The 22,755-nt window shown below is 33.2% G+C and overlaps 1 protein-coding gene across 5 annotated transcripts in view; it reads left to right on the top strand.

The window, feature by feature from the left end:
* The window catches only part of LOC128187909 (MAM and LDL-receptor class A domain-containing protein 1-like), a 97,826-nt gene that overhangs the window by 12,290 nt on the left and 62,781 nt on the right, over positions 1-22,755 (top strand). For 4 of the 5 annotated variants that reach the window (XM_052858609.1, XM_052858596.1, XM_052858616.1 and 1 more), the window contains exon 1: positions 12,922-13,033. The exons of the other annotated variant lie outside the window; for it this stretch is intronic. In XM_052858609.1, the coding sequence (XP_052714569.1) occupies positions 12,952-13,033 (82 nt within the window). In that variant the 5' untranslated portion in view covers positions 12,922-12,951. Of the gene's footprint in view, positions 1-12,921; positions 13,034-22,755 lie in introns of those variants that run through there. 5 annotated transcript variants of the gene reach the window in all.

The following is a 22,755-nucleotide window of genomic DNA, read 5'->3' as shown; positions in this document are numbered from 1 at the left end:
TTAAAAACATTGGCTGTGCTCTATTTCGGCATAGTATGCTTACGCTCTATAAATCCTTTGATACTATGCAAAAATAGATGAGTATTGAATATATAGTGACAAACTGACAGAAGGCATACTGATATTGTATAATCATATGAGATCTTTACAAAAAGTGGCGGGTTTTTTTTTTAATCAACAGAGAAATGACATAAATATTTGTAGACATAACATAGCTTTATACGGCGACTGGGTCCTACTGACGGCACACGCAAGGAAAATAAGCCGCTCAAATAGATGTTCTTCTTCCTTATCAATTCATTTGGATCGAATATGGTGGCAGTACTTTGCATTACATACCAAAAACGGTGCCAGGCTTATAAAATAGGCACTTAATATGCAAAGAATATCGTTTCATATAACCTTCAATCAAATGGCTAATTTATATAAGACATTGATTATCAAAAGACTATAATTTTTCTATACATTTAATAATTGCTTGTTATTTCGTTTTAAATCGTTCCTCGTATTTTTCTTGCAGTTGATCAACTGCTTCTTACAATACGCCGATTACATGTACCAGTTATGCCTAGGTCACACTTTAGCCGATAGTCGGGCGAACAAATTTTCCTCGTATCGTCGGCTGAAGAAACATGATCGCCCGACGCTGGTATCGGACGACGCGGAGCAGTCACATGAATTTTAAAGAACACCGATATCTTCAGTAGTTTGAATACTTATTACTTATTCAGTGAATCGTCGCGCGATCATCGAGCAACAGTTTACTTTTTACAGTCGGCCGATTAAATTACACAAGTTAGCAATAATTTTTATTATTACCTAATCAAAGGGGTTTCGTTGTTTTATTACAAATCAAATATTTGCGTCTATTTTGAACTTCCGGTTAATAGACTGTGATTTATAAGGCCGCCAGTCAATACACTGCGATCTATTGGACCGACGACATACTTTGGAACGCGGGTATGTTAAAACCATCTAATATGCAAATTTTAAACCCTGAAAACTAACTAGAAAAAGGAATTAGGTAATAAAACAATTATTTAATGCCGAACAGTCAATAGACCAGAATGTTTTCCCTTGGTGCAGGAAACAGCTCTGTATGATCTATTGCCTGCACCTTAGGAAAAAAGTTCTGGTCTATTGACTGCTCAAGCATTAAATATTTGTATATTGCTGAATATTCACCAGTTACCACGTGGGCATTGCATGAATTTATTAACAAAAATGTACATGTATGTAGCGTGACGTCGTCGGCTGGTCGCAGCTATACCAACCGATAGTCGGTTGATGTTTTATGTAACCCGTATACGGTTTGTCGTCTATCAGCCGATTTGTCATAATCGCCCAAAATTAATACTGTAAACGTCTTAAATTCCACGGGTCTAAAATTTCAGTTTGCCCAGTTGTTACCTTACGCGGTGGTTTTAACTTCACGGAAAATTCACGATACTTGTCGTCTTTCGGTGAACAGATTTCAGAATAAATTGCTATATATTGTTTATATCTTCTTTCTGCTTTTTGCAGACCAAATACTGAGATCAATTATAAATCATTTACATTGTGCCAATTAAAAAATGAAATCTATTCAAGTGAAAGAATTAAACAAAACAGTCTGTCGTCTAACTGCTACGGAACAAGACTAATAAAACAAGCATTCTGAGAGTTTTGCATTAGCAATACACGTCCCCTACCGGTTTGTGGAAATTGTGAAAACAATGCACTGTTATGCAGAATATCGAACCCGAACATTAAAAAATTGGAATATAAAAAATTTATTTTCTCGAAAATATGTCAACCAGACGCTACAAAAGTGTAAACTTGATCTGTAGTTTGACATTTTGAAGCTGTTCAGCAAATTTCATATTATTCCTCAAACGCACAAAGAAAAAAAGTGTGGAAAACTGAAGTGGGACAGACAGACAGACGGACGGACGGACGGACGGACTGACGGACGCAGAGGAAAGCTATAGTCCCCTCCGGTGAAAACCGGTAGGGGACTAACAAGCTGTTTATAGGCATCATTTTTTAACTCAACTCTCAAAATGTTTACGATGTTGTTAAATTCACGGAAAATAGTCCAAACGTAAACATAGTGAAATTAAAAACACCGTAATGTTTTCCACCTCTACAGTATACGATTTATCTTGCATAATACCGGTATTGTGATTTCTTTAAAATAATAATAGTAAGCAGCATAATCCAAACAACTTTATGTTTTGCGCATAGGCAATGTTTTAACTGTAGGATGCAAGAGAACGTTCTCTTACAAGATATTTGAAAACCGTTAACTTGGATTTCAAGGAAGTCTTTTGCTTTGAATTGAACTTTTTATTGTTATACAATAACATTGGATTTGGGCACAATACGTATAACCTAAGAAGCCCTCTACATATTTTGATGATGTCTCTAAAGAAAGAAAAAAAAAGTACCGCACCATCACACACGCAGGCATCGTTTTGAAAAATGGCGGTACAATATCAGTGAACAAAAGGTTTAAATCAATCAGATTTAGCAATTTTATCAATATAAGACTGTCAGTGTTTATGAAGAAAAAGGGGAAGCAACAATACATGTACTTTAAAAGTTGGGATTTTGACGATTTTAAAAGTTTCCAAAAAGAAACAACACACAAATTTAATCCAATAAGGAATGTTACCAAACTGTGTAAAGTGGTTAACCCAGTTGAGTGCTGTGTCAGTATTTTCATTGTTAAATGGCAAACCGTTCTCCAACTCAAAATTTGAACATTGAAGATAAGTTAGAAAATCAGATTCGGCTGCCGAGGAAGGAGTGAATACGAACGTAGATTAAAAGTGTTTCACTATGAAGAATGAAGAAAAGTGTGTGGTGATATTTTGAATAATAAACTCGCTCGCTGATGTGGCGTGTTCATCCTTAGGTTTATCATTGTAAGAGTTATTTAAACAAAACAAAAACATTCATCTCTCAATTTAATTCTCATTTAAAATAATCTTATTTCATATCTAATATCTGAATTATATATCGATAGTTAGTCAATCCTCTACTGTCTTGGTCGATTTCCTCTCGTTGATTTTTATCCATCAGGTATTTAGTTTCTGCCCCCAGACTATGCGCTTGTGCTCCGCTATCAAAATGCCTTTGTCTATCATTTGACACGTTTGCTAATGAGGAAGAAGCATTCGCCCTAGACGGTGCTCGCTAAACATAACTGGATGGTCATCATTATATAAGCGTGTTGCGCTCTCGCTGGTCGCACTATTTCATGTACATTGTCTTTAATACAGTTTCCGCTTTTCTCCTTTCTCAGCAATACTACTGTTTCAACAGTTGCATGACTCTGGTTCCCGATCGCACAAACCGAAGTCACAATGCCCGAATCGCGCGCTTGCGCTCGTTTGTCTTACGGTGTAGAATATATCTTTGTCTAGCGGTATAGAATATATCTTTGTTTCTTTGTGCAATCAAACCAGTGACATTTGATGGAATTTATTCTTGGTTGGACTAGATGTCCCATTTTGATACTTGCCTACCATAAACAATTGGTCAGGTAAAGAGAAAGGTCTTTATTTAGCTGTGTCACTTAGAGGGACAGCTCTGGGCGTACTGGGAAATGTTTCCAAACAAGAATTTTTTCCAAACTTAAGACAGTTGGTCAAAAGCGTTTGAGGAGCGCTTTGCTTTACCCTGTCAGACCGAACTTTACCGGGCGCAGTTAAACGAGAGAAAACAAAGAACGCCCGAGACATTGTCCGAGGTAAAACAGACCATCCGTAAACTGACGTGCCTGGGTTATCAAATATACGGCATCAGCGGAATTAAGAAAGACACCAAGTTAGGATTCATTCATTGATGCATTGATATATCCGGATATGCGCTTGCACATCGGACAGAATAGACCTAGGAATTTAAATGAAGCAATCCGACTTGCAGTAGAAGTACATGTAGATGCATATTATAAAACAGAAATGCGATGTGGTTTACCGATAATTAATGGTAAAGTGCGCGAGTGCGATCATACTCAAAAGTGCCTGTTGAATTAATGGCAAGGATACAAATCCACTTAAATAACTTGGAAAATCGGGTCCAAGATAAGAACTTGAGAAGGAAACGAACAACACTGTGGCCAGTCAGAAACACAAATAATGTGGTGGCTTGTTATTATTGCAAGAAGAAAGGACACATTGGTAAGAAATGTTCATTACTAAGGAATAAAGATAAAATGCATCAGGGAAGAAATATGGTGGCAAAGCGCGGCGAATCCGTAGTCTACGCCAGAGAAATCAACGCATGGTGCAAGGACATTTAGGATGAAGCACCATAATATATGAGTCTTGTATTTTAGTTGAAGCTGAGATAAATTGAATACGGTCAAAACGTTGATTGATGCGGGTGCATATTGACATCGATCTAAAGAGGGTGCATAATATAAGTACAGATGAAAAACGCCCGGCACTTGCGGAGAGTGAACAAAACGTTTTGAACGCACTTTTGCTTTATGGAAAAGCAGACTGCCTTATCAAATTAATAAAATCTCAGCGATGGTATTCGATATAACGGTCGATGGAATTCTTGGTCTAGTCTTGCTGACGAAAGGCAGCAGCATTATACATGTATATATATACTGGTCAAAATTTCTAACGCCCCACTTTTAATTCTCAATTAGTTAAAAAAAACTTTAACAGTTTTAAAACGTTGCCATCATCGTCTGCTGTTTAAAATGCTCAACTGTTCATACATGTATATTTAAAATGTAATCGAGTAAGTAAATAACAAAAGCATTCCGGAAGCACAATGAAGAAATAAAGATATTCAGCAAGCCCACCATTAGGTAAAAAATGGCAAAAAAACCAAAGGCCAAAATTTAACAAACTTAATACAAAGCATCCTTATGGGAAGGGAATTCTAAATTGGTAAAATAAAGCATGTAACTCTTTTTAAAAGGGAGATGATCGCGAAACAGTGAGTATAGGTTGGGTATCTTTACAACTTCACCAGAAATGCCAATATTTACACGAAAGCTTGCTTATATAATATAAATATCGTTTAAAGCGATCATACGTTTATCATGAACATCGTTTATCCTTTCCTATCGTGTATCAATCCTATCATATCGTGCGTTTATACTGTTCTATCGTGCGTTAATCTTATCCTTTCGTGCGTGTATACTGTTCTATCATGCGTTAATTCTATCCTATCGTGCGTGAATCCTATCCTATCATTTATCTTGTAAAAAATAACGTTGCGGGTACTGTAGTAAAGATTCAAAATTGTAAAACTCGTGACCTTCGGACCAAAACTGGGGGCCAAGGCGGGGTTCAAAGTTTAACATAGAAATACGTAGGAAAAATGTTTTAAAATCCCATTCTCAAAAACCACTGCACCAGAAATGCCAATATTTACACCAAAGCTTGTGTATACCCGGTATAATGACTAAATTGTAAACATCGTGACCCTCAGACCAAAACTGGGGCCCCAAGTGGGGTTCAAAGTTGAAGATAGAATAGCATATGCTACGAAATAGAATGATACAAGAAACTGTTGTTCAGGTGAGCGATGTGGCTCATGGGCCTTTATTTTTTTTTTAAACATTTTTCTTTTCGATAAAATTGATGAAATGTTTTCCCTGTGCTTCTTTATAAAAAAGTAAGTCAAAAGATTCAGTATAATTATTATTTTTTAATTGACCTTGACCTTTGACCTTAATGTCATTTTGATTTGGCAGGGTCATCTTTTCATTTTTGGCAAAAGACGACATCAATCAACCAAACTTGTAAATGTATCAAGACCCGACACTCTAGACCACATTATGAGTACACGTTATACATGTACAATAGTATTGTTGTTATGGATGCATAGAGTTCTTTGGCGGTTTTTAATAGAGTTATGATTTTGCCAGCTTCATCTACTAAGTTTGATTTTTACGTTATCGTAAGCGTGATTAAATCATTTCGCCGATATTCGTGAGGGCGTTTTACTGTAGCCGATCATAGGTTCAATGCTAAATTGTTCTTTGTATATCGCATTATTTTTATGGTCATTCCAGTATTTCAGAATGCACTTTTTGAGACTCTTAAAATGTGGATTGTACTTGGTTATAATGACAATTGGTTGCCGTTGTTTGCATTTCGAATCCGTTTTACCAAGTACTTTTTTTTCTATTTGTCTATTTCCTTCTCAGAGTAACCTCTCTTTGATAGGTATCTCTTGATATATGTTAGAATTGTAGAGGATCACCGATATTCCCTGTATGTCTGTATTGTCTTATGGGTGCTTTTTCTGTGTAGATATTGAAAATTGTTTGTTGGTTTTACATATGAATTGATATCAAGTATGCTATTTTCTTTAAACCTCATGCCTTTGTATATAGTAGTGTCCAGAAAATTGACGCTTTTTTCTTAGATTTCGTACATGAATTTCAGGTGTTCGTGACATGTATTGCGGTTTTAAAGGAATCATCTTGTCTGTCTGTCCGTCCGTCTGTCTGTCAGGATTCATGTCCAGTCCATATCTTTCTTATGGAGAATTATTGGAAATTCCTACTTCACACAAAGATTGCTTATGACCTGAGGGTGTCTCATCGGGCAAGGTCAAGGTTACTGCCAGGAAAAGTGCAAAAATTTTGTCCGCTCTATATCTTTTTATGTAGATACATTAAAAGTTCTTATTTCACACAAAGATTGCTTATGACCTGAGGGTGTGTCATGACCTTAACCCATGGTCATTAGGCAAGTTCAAGATCATTGTTTATAAGAATCCTCAATTCCTGTCTGTGTCATGTCTTGTATTAATGGAAAGATTAGAAGGTAAAATATGACAGAAAGCTTGCTCGTGTCAGGTCACATAAAAATAGTTATTAGATTATCATCCCCGTCCTTCTGAATATGGCCTGCTCCGATGCATTTTCTCTTTTTTTTAAAATTGTGTTGAAAAAAAATCGGACTCGGTATAATACCAAAACTTCAAAACATATAAGGGCTGTTTGAAATGTGGATTATCGTTTGAATTCAGTCATGTTTGTTGTCATAAGAATGCAAATGTATGCATGCATAAACAGTAAAGTTGAAATAAGATAGAATTTAAAGAATAGAAATTGGTTTGTATATTCATATAGCATTAATAATTTAAAAAAAATAGAGCAGTTTTTTTCGATAGAACACGGACGGTTAAATAGTTAGCATCCATCATTTTCTATTATAAATGGTGGCATATTTCTGCCATCTACATAATTTTAGTATGGTGGCATATCTCTGCCCCTTGTGTGCAAGTTATTTTTTTTACTAATTATGTCGACATGCAAGATAAATATGTTGACATGCAAGATGGTTATGTCAACATGCAACATAACTATGTTGACATGCAAGAAAACTGCAATCAAATAAGAGTTATAAAAAATCTCAAATATCGCCAACATGTTACATCCAAGATGCTAAATACGCTACCTATTGATGTCAACATGCAACTTCTTTATGTCAATAGCAACTTATTTATGTCGACATGCAACTTAGTTAGGTTAACATGCAAGATAAATATGTTGACATGCAACATATTTATGTCGACATGCAACTAAGTTATGTTGACATACAACTTATAAGTTGCATGTCAACATATTAAACTTGCATGTAAATATTATATAACTAAGTTGCATGTCAACATATTTATCTCGCATGTCAACCTAAGTAAGTTGCATGTTGACATAAATAAGTTGCATGTTGACATAAATAAGTTGCATATCCCCATATTTATCTTGCATGTTAACATAAATAAGTTGCATGTCGACATAAAAAGGTAGCATCTAGTATCTTGGATGTCACAGGTGGGCGATATTTGAAATTTTTATAGATTTTGTATAATTCTTTTCTAATTGCAATTTTCTTGCATGTCAACATAGTTATGTTGCATGTCGACATAATTATCTTGCATGTCAACATATTTATCTTGCATGTCGACATATTTGATAGAAAAATAACTTGCACACAAGAGGCAGAGATATGCCACCATATTTTAGGTTTTGTTGACTAGAAAAAAATAGAAGTCGGAGTTTGTTAAGAAACAAGAAAGTTATCATGACTTGACGAGATAGTTATCTCGACTTGACGTGATATGCTGTGGTCACTAAAATTATGTTGATGGCAGAAATATGCCACCATAATTATATAAAAATATTTGAGTTATAATTTTTTTCTTAGCGGGTTGTATCATTTGTGAGCTTGCTCACAGTACCTCTAGTTATTAATGCCGACGACAACTTTCTGCCTTTTAGTTAAGCTAAAATAATATGAGAGATAAGCCGATGCGTATAATTAAGTTAGAATTGGGTGTTTAATTGATGTAAAGAACTGTCCTTATGAGTTATGACGATATTTAACTGAATTACTTTTTTTATTTTGTCATGAAGCAAACAATTTGACTATTACACAAAATCAGTTTCTGTTAAAGAAGTCGCTACTTAGTAGAAAACAACCTACGAGTATGGATTTCTGTTAGCAGGATGTTTTATCATTACCAATCTGTTTACTAATCAACTAATCATTTTACTGCAGATGCAAATACGTTTTTCGGCTCAGTGCCTAGATGGATAAAATAAACCCACCAATGAATGAAAACTGAAAATAAAACAGCGGGTTTTTTTTTATGCCAAATGATATTTATCGCCAGTAACGTGTTCCCGAATTTGATTAGAGTGCATGATAATTTTGAATAGAAAATGTCGTAGTAAATGAAGCAGAATATTTCCTTCGAGAATAAGGATTTGAGTAAGCTGAAGAGATAAATATAATATAAGATTTATGTCTTGCTTGCTCTGCACTCATTTGTAAAATGCTTTTTTATTGCCATAATTGTACGATACAACAAGCAAAACTGTAAGATTTAATACATATTAAAATTAAGAATTTTTTTTTTAAATGGGCAATGATTGATTTTTTTAAAATATGCACAAAATGTATAACGTTTTGGCTTAAATTGTAGCTATTTTTTCTTACTTTTTACAAAATATTTATCTACGCAGCATTCAAAAACGTTGTTAAAATATGTTAAAAAAAAACATGCATTACAAACAAAGAAGCAAAACTAGATTCACTTAGGCCACTATAATATATTGACTCTACAACAAAAATATTTTCTTTTTGAAATCTTTCCGCCAAAAAAATAGAGTTCTTTATTCAAATAACTTTTTTTCTGGACTTTTCCCAATCTTACTTAATTATATCCTTATACATGAATGTTATAATGTGCATAAGCCTTAATCATACCATATAATTAATAAATAAAACTGTGACCAAACACTGATACATGTACAATGGTTTCAAGAGGAAAACTTACATTGAAGTCTATACAAAATTAAACGATTTTTACTTGTGCGAAAAAACAAAAAAAATTATTTTTATTTTTATCTATACTACTATATTAAAATAATAGACTCGAAATTTTTAGCTTTTAATACCGATAAATCGGAAGAGTACTGTCTTTTGTTTTATATATTTTAAACATCATTGGTACTTGAAGATTACCAATTTGTTTTTATTTTTTTTCAATCAGGATTCTTTAATTAATAATCAACGAAAATTCCTCAAAAAATTCCGGAAATCATCTGAATTTTTTGGATTTTATAATCTTGCGCATTACATTCACGCTAAATCACTAGAGGCTCTTTATTTTATGTTTCCACAGTATCATATTTGCATGGATAAACTTGGAAACGATAAAGCAAATGTGTGTTAATTTTCATTGGAAATTTTTTATGTTCATCAAAGAAACTACGTAACTTTAAGACAGTGCATTTACTAGAAAAAATCCCGAGAGTTTTGAATGTCAACACGATGTGTAAAAAACGTTGTTGAAATATGTTGGATTCTGCAATCATAGATTTAAACTTTTCGAGGAAAGGTATTTACAGCTTCATAATGGTTTTTGTGAACAATTTGACTGTTATATTCAATGCAACTTAATTTTCTTCAAAATCGTTTTGGAGCGATTCAGCAATTTTCTGCTACATTACGGGTATTTTGGAGACATTTCATCGTCGGAACCCACGGGTTTTCTATCCGTTACACTGAACCACGGGTTTTCTATTTTTCTGCAGTGTAACGGATAGAAAACCCGTGGGTTCCGACGATGGAGGCATTTTGACTGTGATGAAGGCATTTCCCGAGACACAGTTAGATTATTCCAATTCAACAGAGTGTACTGAAATTAATAGCATTATTGTAGGCTTGAAGTTTCGTTATGCAAATGTCAACAATATACGGTGTTTCGATGTATATATTTTGTAAATGCCCGATATCATATGCAATGTCAACCCGTGCACGCACGGGTAAAAGTCTAGTATTTATAAAAGACGCAGCGCTTATGTTACCTTAAAATAACTTTAAGATAAAACCGTTGTGAATATCTGTTAAGTGATACATTGTATGACATATTTGTATTAGCCAACTGCGATCTTGAAAAGGTTTAGAACGTTCTTAAAATTGGTATGAAATCAACCAATGCGGAGCTCTCTGAAGTAAACTTCGTAATAACAAATTAGATATGTCTATCGTATTACGACACGTCGACCGTTTTACACGACATAAGTGAACTACTTAGATATACTGACTGACGGACTTAAAAACTGCAACACACTATTTCCCCCTATATTCTCATATTCCTACCATATTTAAAACTTTAATCGCAAACATCACCTATCATACATTGTGTTGATTTTTATCATCCATCCATCTTACTTACCTGCGCTCAGTGTTTGCACTATTGAGTAGCATCGGAAGACATTTTCGGGGCTTAATTCAAAACACATAAAAAAGTTAAACTATAGTTTTGTAGTCATAAAACAAATTTATTGGTGTTAGCATAACATTAATAAGGTTTCAATTTAGAAGTAAAAAGATGGATTTTTAAAGACACACCAACACCTTTTAATACACGACTATACTTATAAATTCAATGGGTTTTTTAATGATTAGTGGGAAAATTTGCGACAATTTGTTTAATGAAATGGAGAATAAGGGAAATTATATATTTGGCTCGGATATGTGAAATCTGCTATAAAAAAATAGATAGATAATTTTCTTATTTTTAGAGATCCATGTTATAACTCATTTTTTGGACCTGATATTTTGAATAGGTATATATAACATCAACTAGATATGTGTTTAGGTATAAATATGCACACTAAAAATAGATAGTTGTACTTGTTTTGCCACAAAAACCAAATCATGTATAAAGTGTTGTACACATTTAAACAGTATCATACAATCATAAACACTGCTGTACACTGGTGTTCACTCCAAGATAGTGTTGAACACCTATAGACACTGTTGTGTAATCGGTGAAATTGTTCTACATTCAGAGATACTGCTGTACATTCAGACATTGTCGTACAGAGACACTGTGGTACACTCATAGACACTGTGACACAGTCAGAGACACTGTTATACACCCAGAGACACTGTGACACAGTCAGAGACACTGTTATACACCCAGAGACACTGTTATACACCCAGAGACACTGTTATACACCCAGAGACACTGTTATACACCCAGAGACACTGTTATACACCCAGAGACACTGTTATACACCCAGAGACACTGTTATACACCCAGAGACACTGTTATACACCCAGAGACACTGTTATACACCCAGAGACACTGTTATACACCCAGAGACACTGTTATACACCCAGAGACACTGTTGTACACTCAGAGACACTGTCGTACACTCAGAGACACTATCGTACTCTCAGAGACACTATTTGACACTCGGAGACACTGTTGTACATTAAAAGACACTTTTTCTTCACTAAGAGACACCGTTGTACACTTGTACGCTATAAGACACTGTTGTACAGTCATAAACACTGTTGTATACTCAGAGACACCGTGGTACACTCAGGAACACTGCTTAACACTTACGTGTATAGACACTGTTGTACACTCATAGACACAGTGGAATACACATGGACACGTTTGGACAGCCATAAACACTGTTGTACATGTACATGTTCACTTGGATCAATAAAACACTATTATCCACTCAAGGCCAACTTTGTGTCAGACTATACAGACCGTCTTATAGGTCCTGAAAATGACAACGCAGCAAAATTGAAAATAAAAACAATGCTTGTTCAAATATTAGTCATTTTGGATACATTTACAGAAGTACTTTTATTGTATGGTTGGCATGATCACATAGAAAATAAATTTTTCGGTTAACTATCGGAAAACCATTAGTGCTTGAAAAAACTACAAAATGTAGGGAAACTACTTATATGTGAGCATTGAAAGCCAGAGGTTTAATGAACCAACACGTTCTAAGGAAAGATGAGATACCTTTCCTTTTTGCTTGTATCCTAAGAGCTACCTAAAGTATGTCCAAAGTTACTATTTACGTCACATTTGGACGATTTTTAATAAAAATACTATAAAAAGAAAGTCCAAAATTTAAACTGTTGACAAACAAAATTTTTATTTTCAATTTTGCTGCGTTGTCATTTTTAGGACCTATAAGACGGTCTGTACAGACTAAAAGACTGATGTTAAAATGTGCTAAGTAGAGATCGTCTGTTCTGCTGAGCAAGTGTCTAAAAAAGAATATTAATAAGTGTGTTGTGTTGAATAAATACGTTTCTGTTAATTGAATCAATATCATCTTGGTTATCGATTTTGAGATTATTTTTGACTGACAAAATTGTTGATGATGATGATGATGATGATGATGATGGGTCAAGGCAAAGTAAATGGGTAATGTGAATATAAAGTAATTTGAGAGAGTTATGTTATCAGTTTAATCTTTTTTTTCTTTTCCTGTTATGTTTTATATCTGTATGGTTGAAAATAAAATATGAGAAGCATTACAGTTTAACTCAACTTTAGACTCTTTTCCGGTTAAGGCTTCTCTGAATCCAATCAATGTTTAACCCAGACTTTACATCCTAGAAGCTTGAAGCTTGGTTTTTACTTCCCTGTCCTCAAATCATGAAAATGAACGGTCAAGTGAGGATTTGTGCATTTCAATTAGCATTCACCTTGTGTATTCTTAAAGAATGTTTTACTTCAGGTAAGTATTACATACAACATTCAGAATATGATGAAATGGTTTACCTATCAAAATAAGTTTAGCATTGAATAAACATTATTTTAAAATAAATGGCGATGGTATAAAACTGATTGTCTTATTTCTGCAGTAGGATTAACTAGACCTTAAACATTTTTTAAGGGTATGTTGAAAGAGAGGCAGAGGCTAGCATATTTTCTTTTTTCTTTGTTTGTTTGTTGTTGTCGTTGTTTTTTTTTGTTTTTTTTTCTTTTCTTTTTTTTTGGTTTTTTTTTTTTTTGGGGGGGGGGGGTTGTTACAATTTACATACATGTTTATTGCTACACAAGAAGTATTATAATAAGTACTAGTAATCTCTTCAGTTGCCTTAGGTAAACTTTAATTAAACTTACGAGTCCAAACTAGTGTACAACGATATGAAATTATTTCATACTTCGTCATTAACAATTGCCTTCCAAATATAACCATTAAAGTTACGCCCTAAATTCAGAACCTAGTGTGATGATTTTCAAAAGTTGGTAAACCTCCTTTTTATCCTAAACATGTACAAAGTTTATTTTCTAGATGTTTAATAGAAGAGATTGTTATACTTTCATGTTAAATACTGAAATCTGATTGGTTAAGACGCAGTTAATAATATTTACTATTACCCTCAGCGTTAGCAACGCACTTGGCAACGGGTAACATTAAAAAATGTTACATGCGCGAAAATTATGCGCGTACGGTTCGCTGTAGAATTCACGTTATTCCTATATAAAAGCTGTAAAATTTTCTTAAAATTTTTAAAAAAGACATTCAGTATAACAAAATAAATAGTGCCTGTTTGGGAGGATAACAGTTGAAATTGACACCCCTCGAAAACCATTGTCAACCTCCGCTTCGCGTCGGTTGACAATGGTTTTCTCGGGGTGTCAATTTCAACTGTTACCCTCCCAAACAGACACTATTTATATAATATATTACTTTTGAATTAGTGCCTACTCACTATTAGTATAAAACCTCTAAGAGTCTTTTTACCCTCTGACCAACACCTTACTACTAACCCAAGGGTCACAAATTCTAACAATTTTCAATAGAAGTTTCTTTGATCATCCTTATGTTCCACTTAGTCTGATTATAAGGTGTCTTTTATGAGGCACGAATACATGCTTAAGTAATCATTATGTTATCATTGCCCCTTCCTATGCATGAAGCATGGCCCAGGGGTCATAAATTCAAAACTATAATGATAAATTCTATGTAATTATCAAAATTCTGAGACCACACTTTACAGTTTGATAGACTTTGACAAGGTAAAACTCTAAACACCATTTAATTATTGCCATGTGGTCCAGTTGTCATGGTAGAAAAGGTTAAAGACGGGAACATAGCATTTTGAAGCTTTTTTCTTTAGAGATCGTCGTGACTAAGGGCAACTGTTTAGCTTTTGTTGGTAGAATTTATTTTTAAAAAAAAACATCATTATGGCAGGGTGCAAGGGGATTATCATTTATAATCATTACAATCTGTCTTAAGTTTAGAATAATTTACAAAGAACTACATACATGTATTGTTTGTCCGGGATTTATTATAGTGAAAAATATAAAAAAAAAATCTTTTTTATACAGTATAACCATGGTAACTAAACAGAAATTTTGAAGTTAATTTCTCCATTCAAAAAGCTCATCATGGAACTATTTGACATACAAGTTTTGCTGTGGCATTAAAAAAAGTTCTAAATGATAATTTAGAGCCGGTGTAAAATGCTGAAAATATGGAAAATGCTGATATTTTAGCATTTTAAATTGGTCATATTCACAAATATAATATGAATCTTTGATGCAAATTGTGGAGGAAAACAAGTGTGTTCTACACTTTAACGCATCTGCCAACAGTGATGTATCCTCATTTATTTTTTTATTGATTTACTGATTTATTGATCTATTTATCTATTTGTTTTTATCAATGTCAAAGCACATATAAACATTAAACCGTGTACATAATTTCTATTTTCACGGTTTTTATTATGAACACAATATAGTAGAGAAAATTATATACACAAAAATGCCTGCATAGAAACTGTACACATTTACATACATGTATATAATTATATTCACAGAATGTAAACATGTATAAAATCATTGTATTTATGTGCAATGAGACTCAGTTTTTATGAAAAGGATAAAGATAAAAAGGGATAATCGAGTGCCCGGGAGTAAATGTGTTTATGTTTGTGCTACGGGAGAAAAAATCCTGTGAACAAATAGTTTTCATGAAATGTGTATATAATGATCATCTTTTAATTAAATACAATTACAATTTATTGCTGATATATTGCCAATGTCTTTCATAATTATGCATTATAATTACAGCCTTTCAAGTTTAAGTTCTTTATTCCAAGAGACAAATATCTAATATGTTGCCCAAGTGAACATATACATATTAAAAAAACAGTAAGACATACAAAGTGTACATAATCAATTTTGATAATTCACATTAAGAGTTCGAAGCTTGTTTGCATAAATTACGAATTATAAATACTTACCTAAATTTCACAGTTCTTTAGAATTAGAGGTAGATAATAACAGTATAACTTTATAGTCACTTGGTTTTCGTGAGTAGTATTTTTTTAATATACTTATCTCTTAAACTACGAAGTGATGGACAAGTAAATAAAAAATAGAATTCATCTTCAATTTCATTTAAGTTGCAAAGTTAACATTTTCGACAATCACGTGTTAAATTATCATACCTCCCTGTTTCAATCTTTAAGTCATGCGAGGATAACCGTAAGCGTGTAATTATTTTTACGATATTTTAAGTGAATTGGTTTCTTTAGATAAACTTGTAAACAAAAATGATCAACAACATATTTATATAATATACATTTTGATGCATTGCTTATATCTTTAACAACTTTTTGTTTAAAGACATCACACGTTCTATTATATATAATATCTAAAATAACAGATTCTTTCATAGTACTTTGATATAAATCGGCTAAGCCTAAGGTGCACAATTCTTTCCTTATATTTGAAATCCATGTGTCATTATTTTTACCATGTATTCATAGCATGCTTTTAAAGTACAGTTTTTACTGATTCTTAATTTAAACCCGAAAATTTCTAGTGGAAATATACCTACTTCATAATAAGTCTTTCAGCAGTTAAAGTTTTTCTATAATAAACCCATCTACATTTATCATTAACTCTAGACAATCAAAGTACAGGGATGATGCTGTCGTTTGTTTGTATTTAGATGCAAAAAACACTGTGCCGGATAATTATGTCAGTGCCAAGGTGGCATTTTTGAACCCGCCTAAGCTGCATGTATCGAAAAATCAAATTCATTTTTTATCCGATAGACCATTGACTAAGGAGTTTATAATTACCTTTGTTACCATTGTATCTCACCTGTCAGGTGAGATATTTACCTTTTAAAAATAAATTCGTACAGGAAAATATTTTTGTAGGAAAAAGAATTTTCCTTTAGGATATTTGGAATTTCTTACCGGAATAAAAGAACTTCCTGTAGGAATTTAAAATTCCGCTGGATTTGAACAGAATTCCTATAGAATTTTAAAATCGATAAAAATCTTAATTTCTTGTACGAAAACTACCTCTCTGAATCAAATCCCTGTACAAAATAGTTTTCTCCAAAAGGAAATTGAATGCCGATATGATTTAAATTAGAAAATCCTACAATATTTTTAATATTTCCTGTAGGAAAGGTATTTCTTCAATGCCTATATCGTTTTTTAGGCGGAAGCGCCTATTGCAATTGCTTTCATGACCTTGTACGTCACAGGTCAAATTCCTCCCCTTCTTTATGGTACCGCCAACGGAGCGCATACAAAGGGCATACAACTCGCCAAACGACACCCCCTTTCCATTGTTCGACTCCCGTTATTCATTGGCGGATCCAGAGGGGGGGGGGGGGGGTTCCGGGGGTCGGAACCCCCCCTTTCTCTGGGACATATGAATTTTTTGAAAACGTTTTGTGCCTATTTAAAGACAATTTTCCCATTTATAATAGAAATACTGTAATTATCTCAAATAAATGTTTTTAAGATTGCTTATTTAAAGAATTTCGTACTGCGTCTCATAATTATGTTCTTATGTGAAAAACCCTATCGATTTTTTATCGAAATAAAGTACGTTGTACTCCCTTTCAGCATCCGGTGTTTACTACACTGGGTAAACATGTGGAAAATTAAAGAAAAAGTACATAATATTTAGCAGTATCGCTAAAAACACAGATTTATAATAACATCTACACTGTATTTTCTACTCTATTTCTTTTTTTTAAATTCATTATATAGTTCATACAGTTTTGAACTGACAAGCCATCGAGTAAAACGACGTACAAGTATGAGTACACGCATTCGTTTTACTTTAAAAAGCCGCTTTCAAATGTATTGTTTAGTTAATTAACTTAAGTATTTATAATAGACGAGTTTTACTTTGTTTCAAAGGAAAAATACAAAGAAAATTACATGACCCGCTTACGCGGGTTATGCTATTTTTCTGGAATGCTAGCTACCTTCATACCCACATGAAACACAAAAGAAAGCCTTTTTGTTTTGTTTCCATAAGTCGGAAATTCTGTTACAAAAATACCGTATAAAGGGTTTATATGTAAACCATTATGAAAATGCCAAACTTTTCAAAACTCTTCTAAATATGATCGCATCTGTACTAGTGCCGAATAATGTAGCGTACCCGGCCATTACAGAGGTTACATCAAGACGACAATTGCTTTTCCCATTGTATTACACACCTACCATCTAATCAGCACATAAATTATCCCCATTTTTTGTCATATCCTATCATTTAGACCTTTATTTAAGAAGGCAATCGATAGAACTCAAAATCGATAAATAGTTCAGAATTTAAAAACATCAAAGACATAAAAAAAATTACCAAAATATCCATTTTTAAAATAGTTTGTCGTAATTAGTCTGAGTTATTTTTTGTTTCTTAGTGTTTCTTTTCAGTCAAGCATAGACGCACTTTCTCGTTGCTGGAGACTTGCATGCGTTTCTTGTGGCTAGATAGTATGCAAATCTTCCTTACCTAAACCAAAACGGCAAAACGCTCAATAATACAGTGCATTCTGCTGTTGAAATAGATGTGAAATAGATAGTGATGAGATAAATGTTTCTAAAATACAGTTGTATACGCACGGAAAACGTTCAAAAAGTCCTTGTTTATTGACAAATGATGAATTTTGCACATTTTGGTTTTCATCAAATGGAACCCCCCCTTTTCCAAATTGCTGGATCCGCCTCTATTATTGATGTTAGTTGTTTTGTTTTTAGCAATTTAACTTTAATTGGTATAAATCAATACTTTATCCGTTTAATAAATCAATATCAATTTAATTCTAGTGAAAAATGCGCAATAGTAAACTTTAAGATATATATAGTAAATGTTAGATGAATTTATGTTTACATATGTATCTGTAGAGGAACGAACGATAACTCTTGCTTTGGTATGCGATGTAAACAAAGGGAACGCACGTGGTATAAATATTATGCTGGGGAGATAGTTCATTATATGTGCATGAATAATTAATAGATGCGCAAGTAAAAATTGTTTTTTAAGAGCAACGATTTGTAAAGTTCTATTTGAAAAAGGAAGGTTCGAATGATAGAATTATTTGCTCCACGCAATAATCTAACACATTTCAGATAGTTGCGAATTAAAACAACAGGTGGTGATGGGAGGGGGTCATAAGGACCCCAGCGGTGCTTTTGTGCAGGCTAAAAATAAAGAAAATTAGTTCAATTCGATGTTTCTAAAGAGAACGTTATAGGACATTATTATAAATACATGTACATTTTGTTATATTTATGAACGCATATATTTTCTTCTTGTGATCACAAAACTGAAATATTATTTCTGACGTCTTAAACATCAACATGATTAATGAGGTTGAATTCACTCTTGCGAAGCTTTAATTTCGAAGCAGGACTCTGTATGGGTTGCATAATGAAGTATCCCGCATCCTCTAAAGAAACTATACTTTACTCGCCCGGATATATAATTATCGCATCAGTATTTCAGATTATAATAGTTTGATGAGTGCGATGGAAATATCAAATGTTGCCGTATATTACTGCATTGATCTTAAATGATGTAAAAAGTGAGCAACCCGTTAAACCGGTAGCGGATCTGCTGTGTATAAAAAGTCTCTTCTGTGTGCATGTATGCATGCATGAACTATGATTTCAAATAAACAGACATTTCATCGATTAAAACTATTAAATTTAAACAAAAATACATGTATATCAAAACTGTTATAGAAACAAAATTAAAATTATTAAAGGTACATGCATATGTATGCAGTTATGTTCATCTATATATATATATATATATATATATATATATATATATATATATATATATATATATATATATATATATATATATATATTTTAAAGTAGGTGTTATCATGCATTGTAGTACGTATATAAATTATAATGAAACATGAAGACAGAATTTGCTTCTTGAACAATCAATATCATCGTCAATTCCCTATTGAGCCCACAAGCCATATAACCAGTACACAGTTTACATTTGCCTGGTACCCATTCATTTTAACCCCTGAGAGGAGAGAGTGCATGAGTAAAATAAAGCAACGTGCCAAAGATATAATACGACAGACCGGACTCGATTATGGGCTGTGGGCTAATTTGATAAAAGTTTAGATGTGATTACTTTTGAGGAATTTTGTCCTTTTATTAAATTGTTCATCATATTAAATGCATACCAATTTTCGCAAACCACGGAAAATATATACGATCATCTACCCACCTGGAGAAAGCTATGCGGACTACGGACCGTGAATTTTGAGACAATGATGCATACTATGTCATTCACAATGTGTAGTTATGTCAAGAAATGGTATTTTTGCCAGTATTGTTTAATCGCGACCCTGGGGTTTATTTATGTGTTATCTTTGATGATTCATGCAGATTATGAGAGTGGCGTCATTGGCGAAAAAATACATAATAACCCGTGTTATATAGCGGGTTATGTAACTTTTTCTGCAATTATCGCTACCTTTATAACATGCATGAATCATCAAAGAAAACATATTACTGTTTATATTTAAATCTCTCTTTTATTAACGTAATAAATTGATCGTTAAAAGTAAGAAGTAGGTAAAGTTATTTAAACTATCGTTTATATTCATCCGTTCCATGCGTTTGTTAGATAAAAGAAACAGCCAAATCGTCTTCTATTGGGGCTTGAGTCTAATATCATCATGATTATTTTGTGCAGTACGTGATTTTTCTTAGGTTGATAAAGATTTCGACCAATCGATGTCAGGTTTTACAAAGCCATGAATTGCAATCAATTTCAATAAGAAATATAGGGAATCATACATGTACTTGGTGGATGTAAATATATCAAAATGTCTCTCAAAAACAACCTATAATCGTTATATATTCCTTTGATCATTTTGCTTGAAAGTCATAAGACTTACATGTAGAAGGTTTATTGGATTTAAATTTCACACGTAACAGAAGATTTTTAAAAGTCATAATGACTTCAATAAATTTTCAGCTACATGTACCAGTAAAGCCATACGATTGAACTTTGGGAAACCGCAGGTTTAATTTTATCGCCTTTGTAAATATCCTTCACTACTTTTTACATACAAAGTCCACTTGCCACATTTAACTAATCTAGTAAACAAGCAATTATTACCAACAACGACTTTTGCATCTGATAAGGTTGCATGAAAACAACTTACTTTACGGAAAGAATAGTGCTTTTTTATCATGCAATTAAGGTGGTATGAAACACTTTCATGTTTGACCTCCGATCTGTTTTCGATGTGTTTTCTTTCCCGAAATTCTTATCTAACAGTATAGAGCACAGGGTTAAAGCATTATTTGCGAATCTGTCAGTCGTGAGTTCGAATCCTGCTGGGGCTTTTATAACTTTTACCTTTCCAAAAATATTTAAGATATATATTTTGGGACAAGTATTTTGAAAATTTTGAAATTACTCAACCGATAAGAGTATTTTGGTCATAATGAATTTTATTCACATCAATATCGACAGGTGTCCCATAGCACCTTAATTTTGCTAAGTAATTTTAATAACAATCATGTTTCTGCCTATCAGTACTCGCAGTACTTTGATTCTAGGTAATTATTTCACCTGACGCACTAAAAACAAAAGTGTCTATATACTCTCCAGAGGATGGTCTTATATGTTTTTTGTAAATGAAACTGCATCTTAAGCGGGTCCATAATTATCGGGAACAGTTTTTCATATTATTTTTTGGTAAATATCAATTTCCATAGGAGAAATAATAGACCTACAGGAAATTATTCAAAGTACTGAAGTACTGAAAGCCGGGCTCTTTTGGTGTGTCTTTATGCATATTGTGTAGTAAAGACTGAAATCTCTCTTTCTCTCTCTCTCTCTCTCTCTCTCTCTCTCTCTCATGCTTTTAATGTCGGCAAAGCATCAGAGAGCGACCAAATTTTGTAAGCGGCTATAGACAAAAAATATGTCTGTCTAGTTTAAGTTAAAAACTTCAACAGTTGCAGTCTTGAATTTTGCAACAGACATTATATATTCAATCCCCGTTTCTTCATCGCGCAGCAAAAAGTAGTTATGGAAATTCATGCGCATTGTATGTGTCCAAAATGCATAGCAATGTTTTAGAAACACGTTATTAATAAGAAAACTTAAAAAGATAGACAATTCATTCGAAATTTAAAAAAAAAGAAACAAAATGCCAACACTTTTGACAAAACGTGGCTCTTTGTGTAACTATTTGGTATAGCGGAAGCTTTACCTTGACGCTGTTTGGTTTTTTGTTTATTTGTGCTATTTATAGTAACATTGGCGATTTGCCTGCCTATAGCCAGGACTGTGCTTTCAGCAGAGCCCGGCTAAAAATCCTGTAGTATTTTCATATGATACTATTATAATAGTTATTTTATTTCTTATAGAAAAAAGTATTTCCTGTAGGAATTTGATTCAGACAGGTAGTTTTCCCATTGGAAATTAAAATTTTCTATTGGATTTCAAAATCTTATGGGAGTTTTGTTCATATCTTACCGGAATTTAAATCCCTAGCTTTTTATTCCGGTTGGAAATCCCAAATATCCTGTAGAAAAATTGTTTTTTTAGGGAAAATGTGCAAGGAACCGAAGCTCGCCAGAGCTTGAAAATTGGCACCGTTTTTTTTCGCGAATTTTTTTTACTTTTCCTGAATTATCTTTGGATGTGTGAATATTTTCTTAAAGGGACATGGTGACGCACAAAACCCATGGTTTAGCAAATATCGAGATTTTACACGATTTCTACATATTTTATATATCATATGAAAAGATGCACTTTTGAAAAATTACGGTGTTCCAAAGTAAATACATCAAATTAGAAAGAGAAAAATAGAATTACGCGTTGGGCCAACACAAAAATATTGATTTTTTCCTTCCGCTTCATAGCCACGCAAGCGCAGGGGAATGTAAATACTGCAGCGTGGCATACATCATGAGCCAGAAACCTCTCATTGAAACATGATGTCTTCAAGAACTATATATTTATCAAGATGCATTCTCTATAAATACATATTTCTTACTACAGACATCGAATAGCTTCAAATTCAAATTCTTCATCATCAGTGTTTCAATTCCATTGTAACTATTTTTAGACAGAAATCGCAATCACGTGACATTAAACCAATGTCAAAAACAACTCGGTTTGTTTACATGT

This window comes from Crassostrea angulata, chromosome 1, assembly GCF_025612915.1.
Source record: "Crassostrea angulata isolate pt1a10 chromosome 1, ASM2561291v2, whole genome shotgun sequence".
Classification (NCBI taxonomy): Eukaryota; Metazoa; Mollusca; class Bivalvia; order Ostreida; family Ostreidae; genus Magallana; species Magallana angulata.
This window is presented reverse-complemented; position numbering and strand designations above follow the sequence as displayed.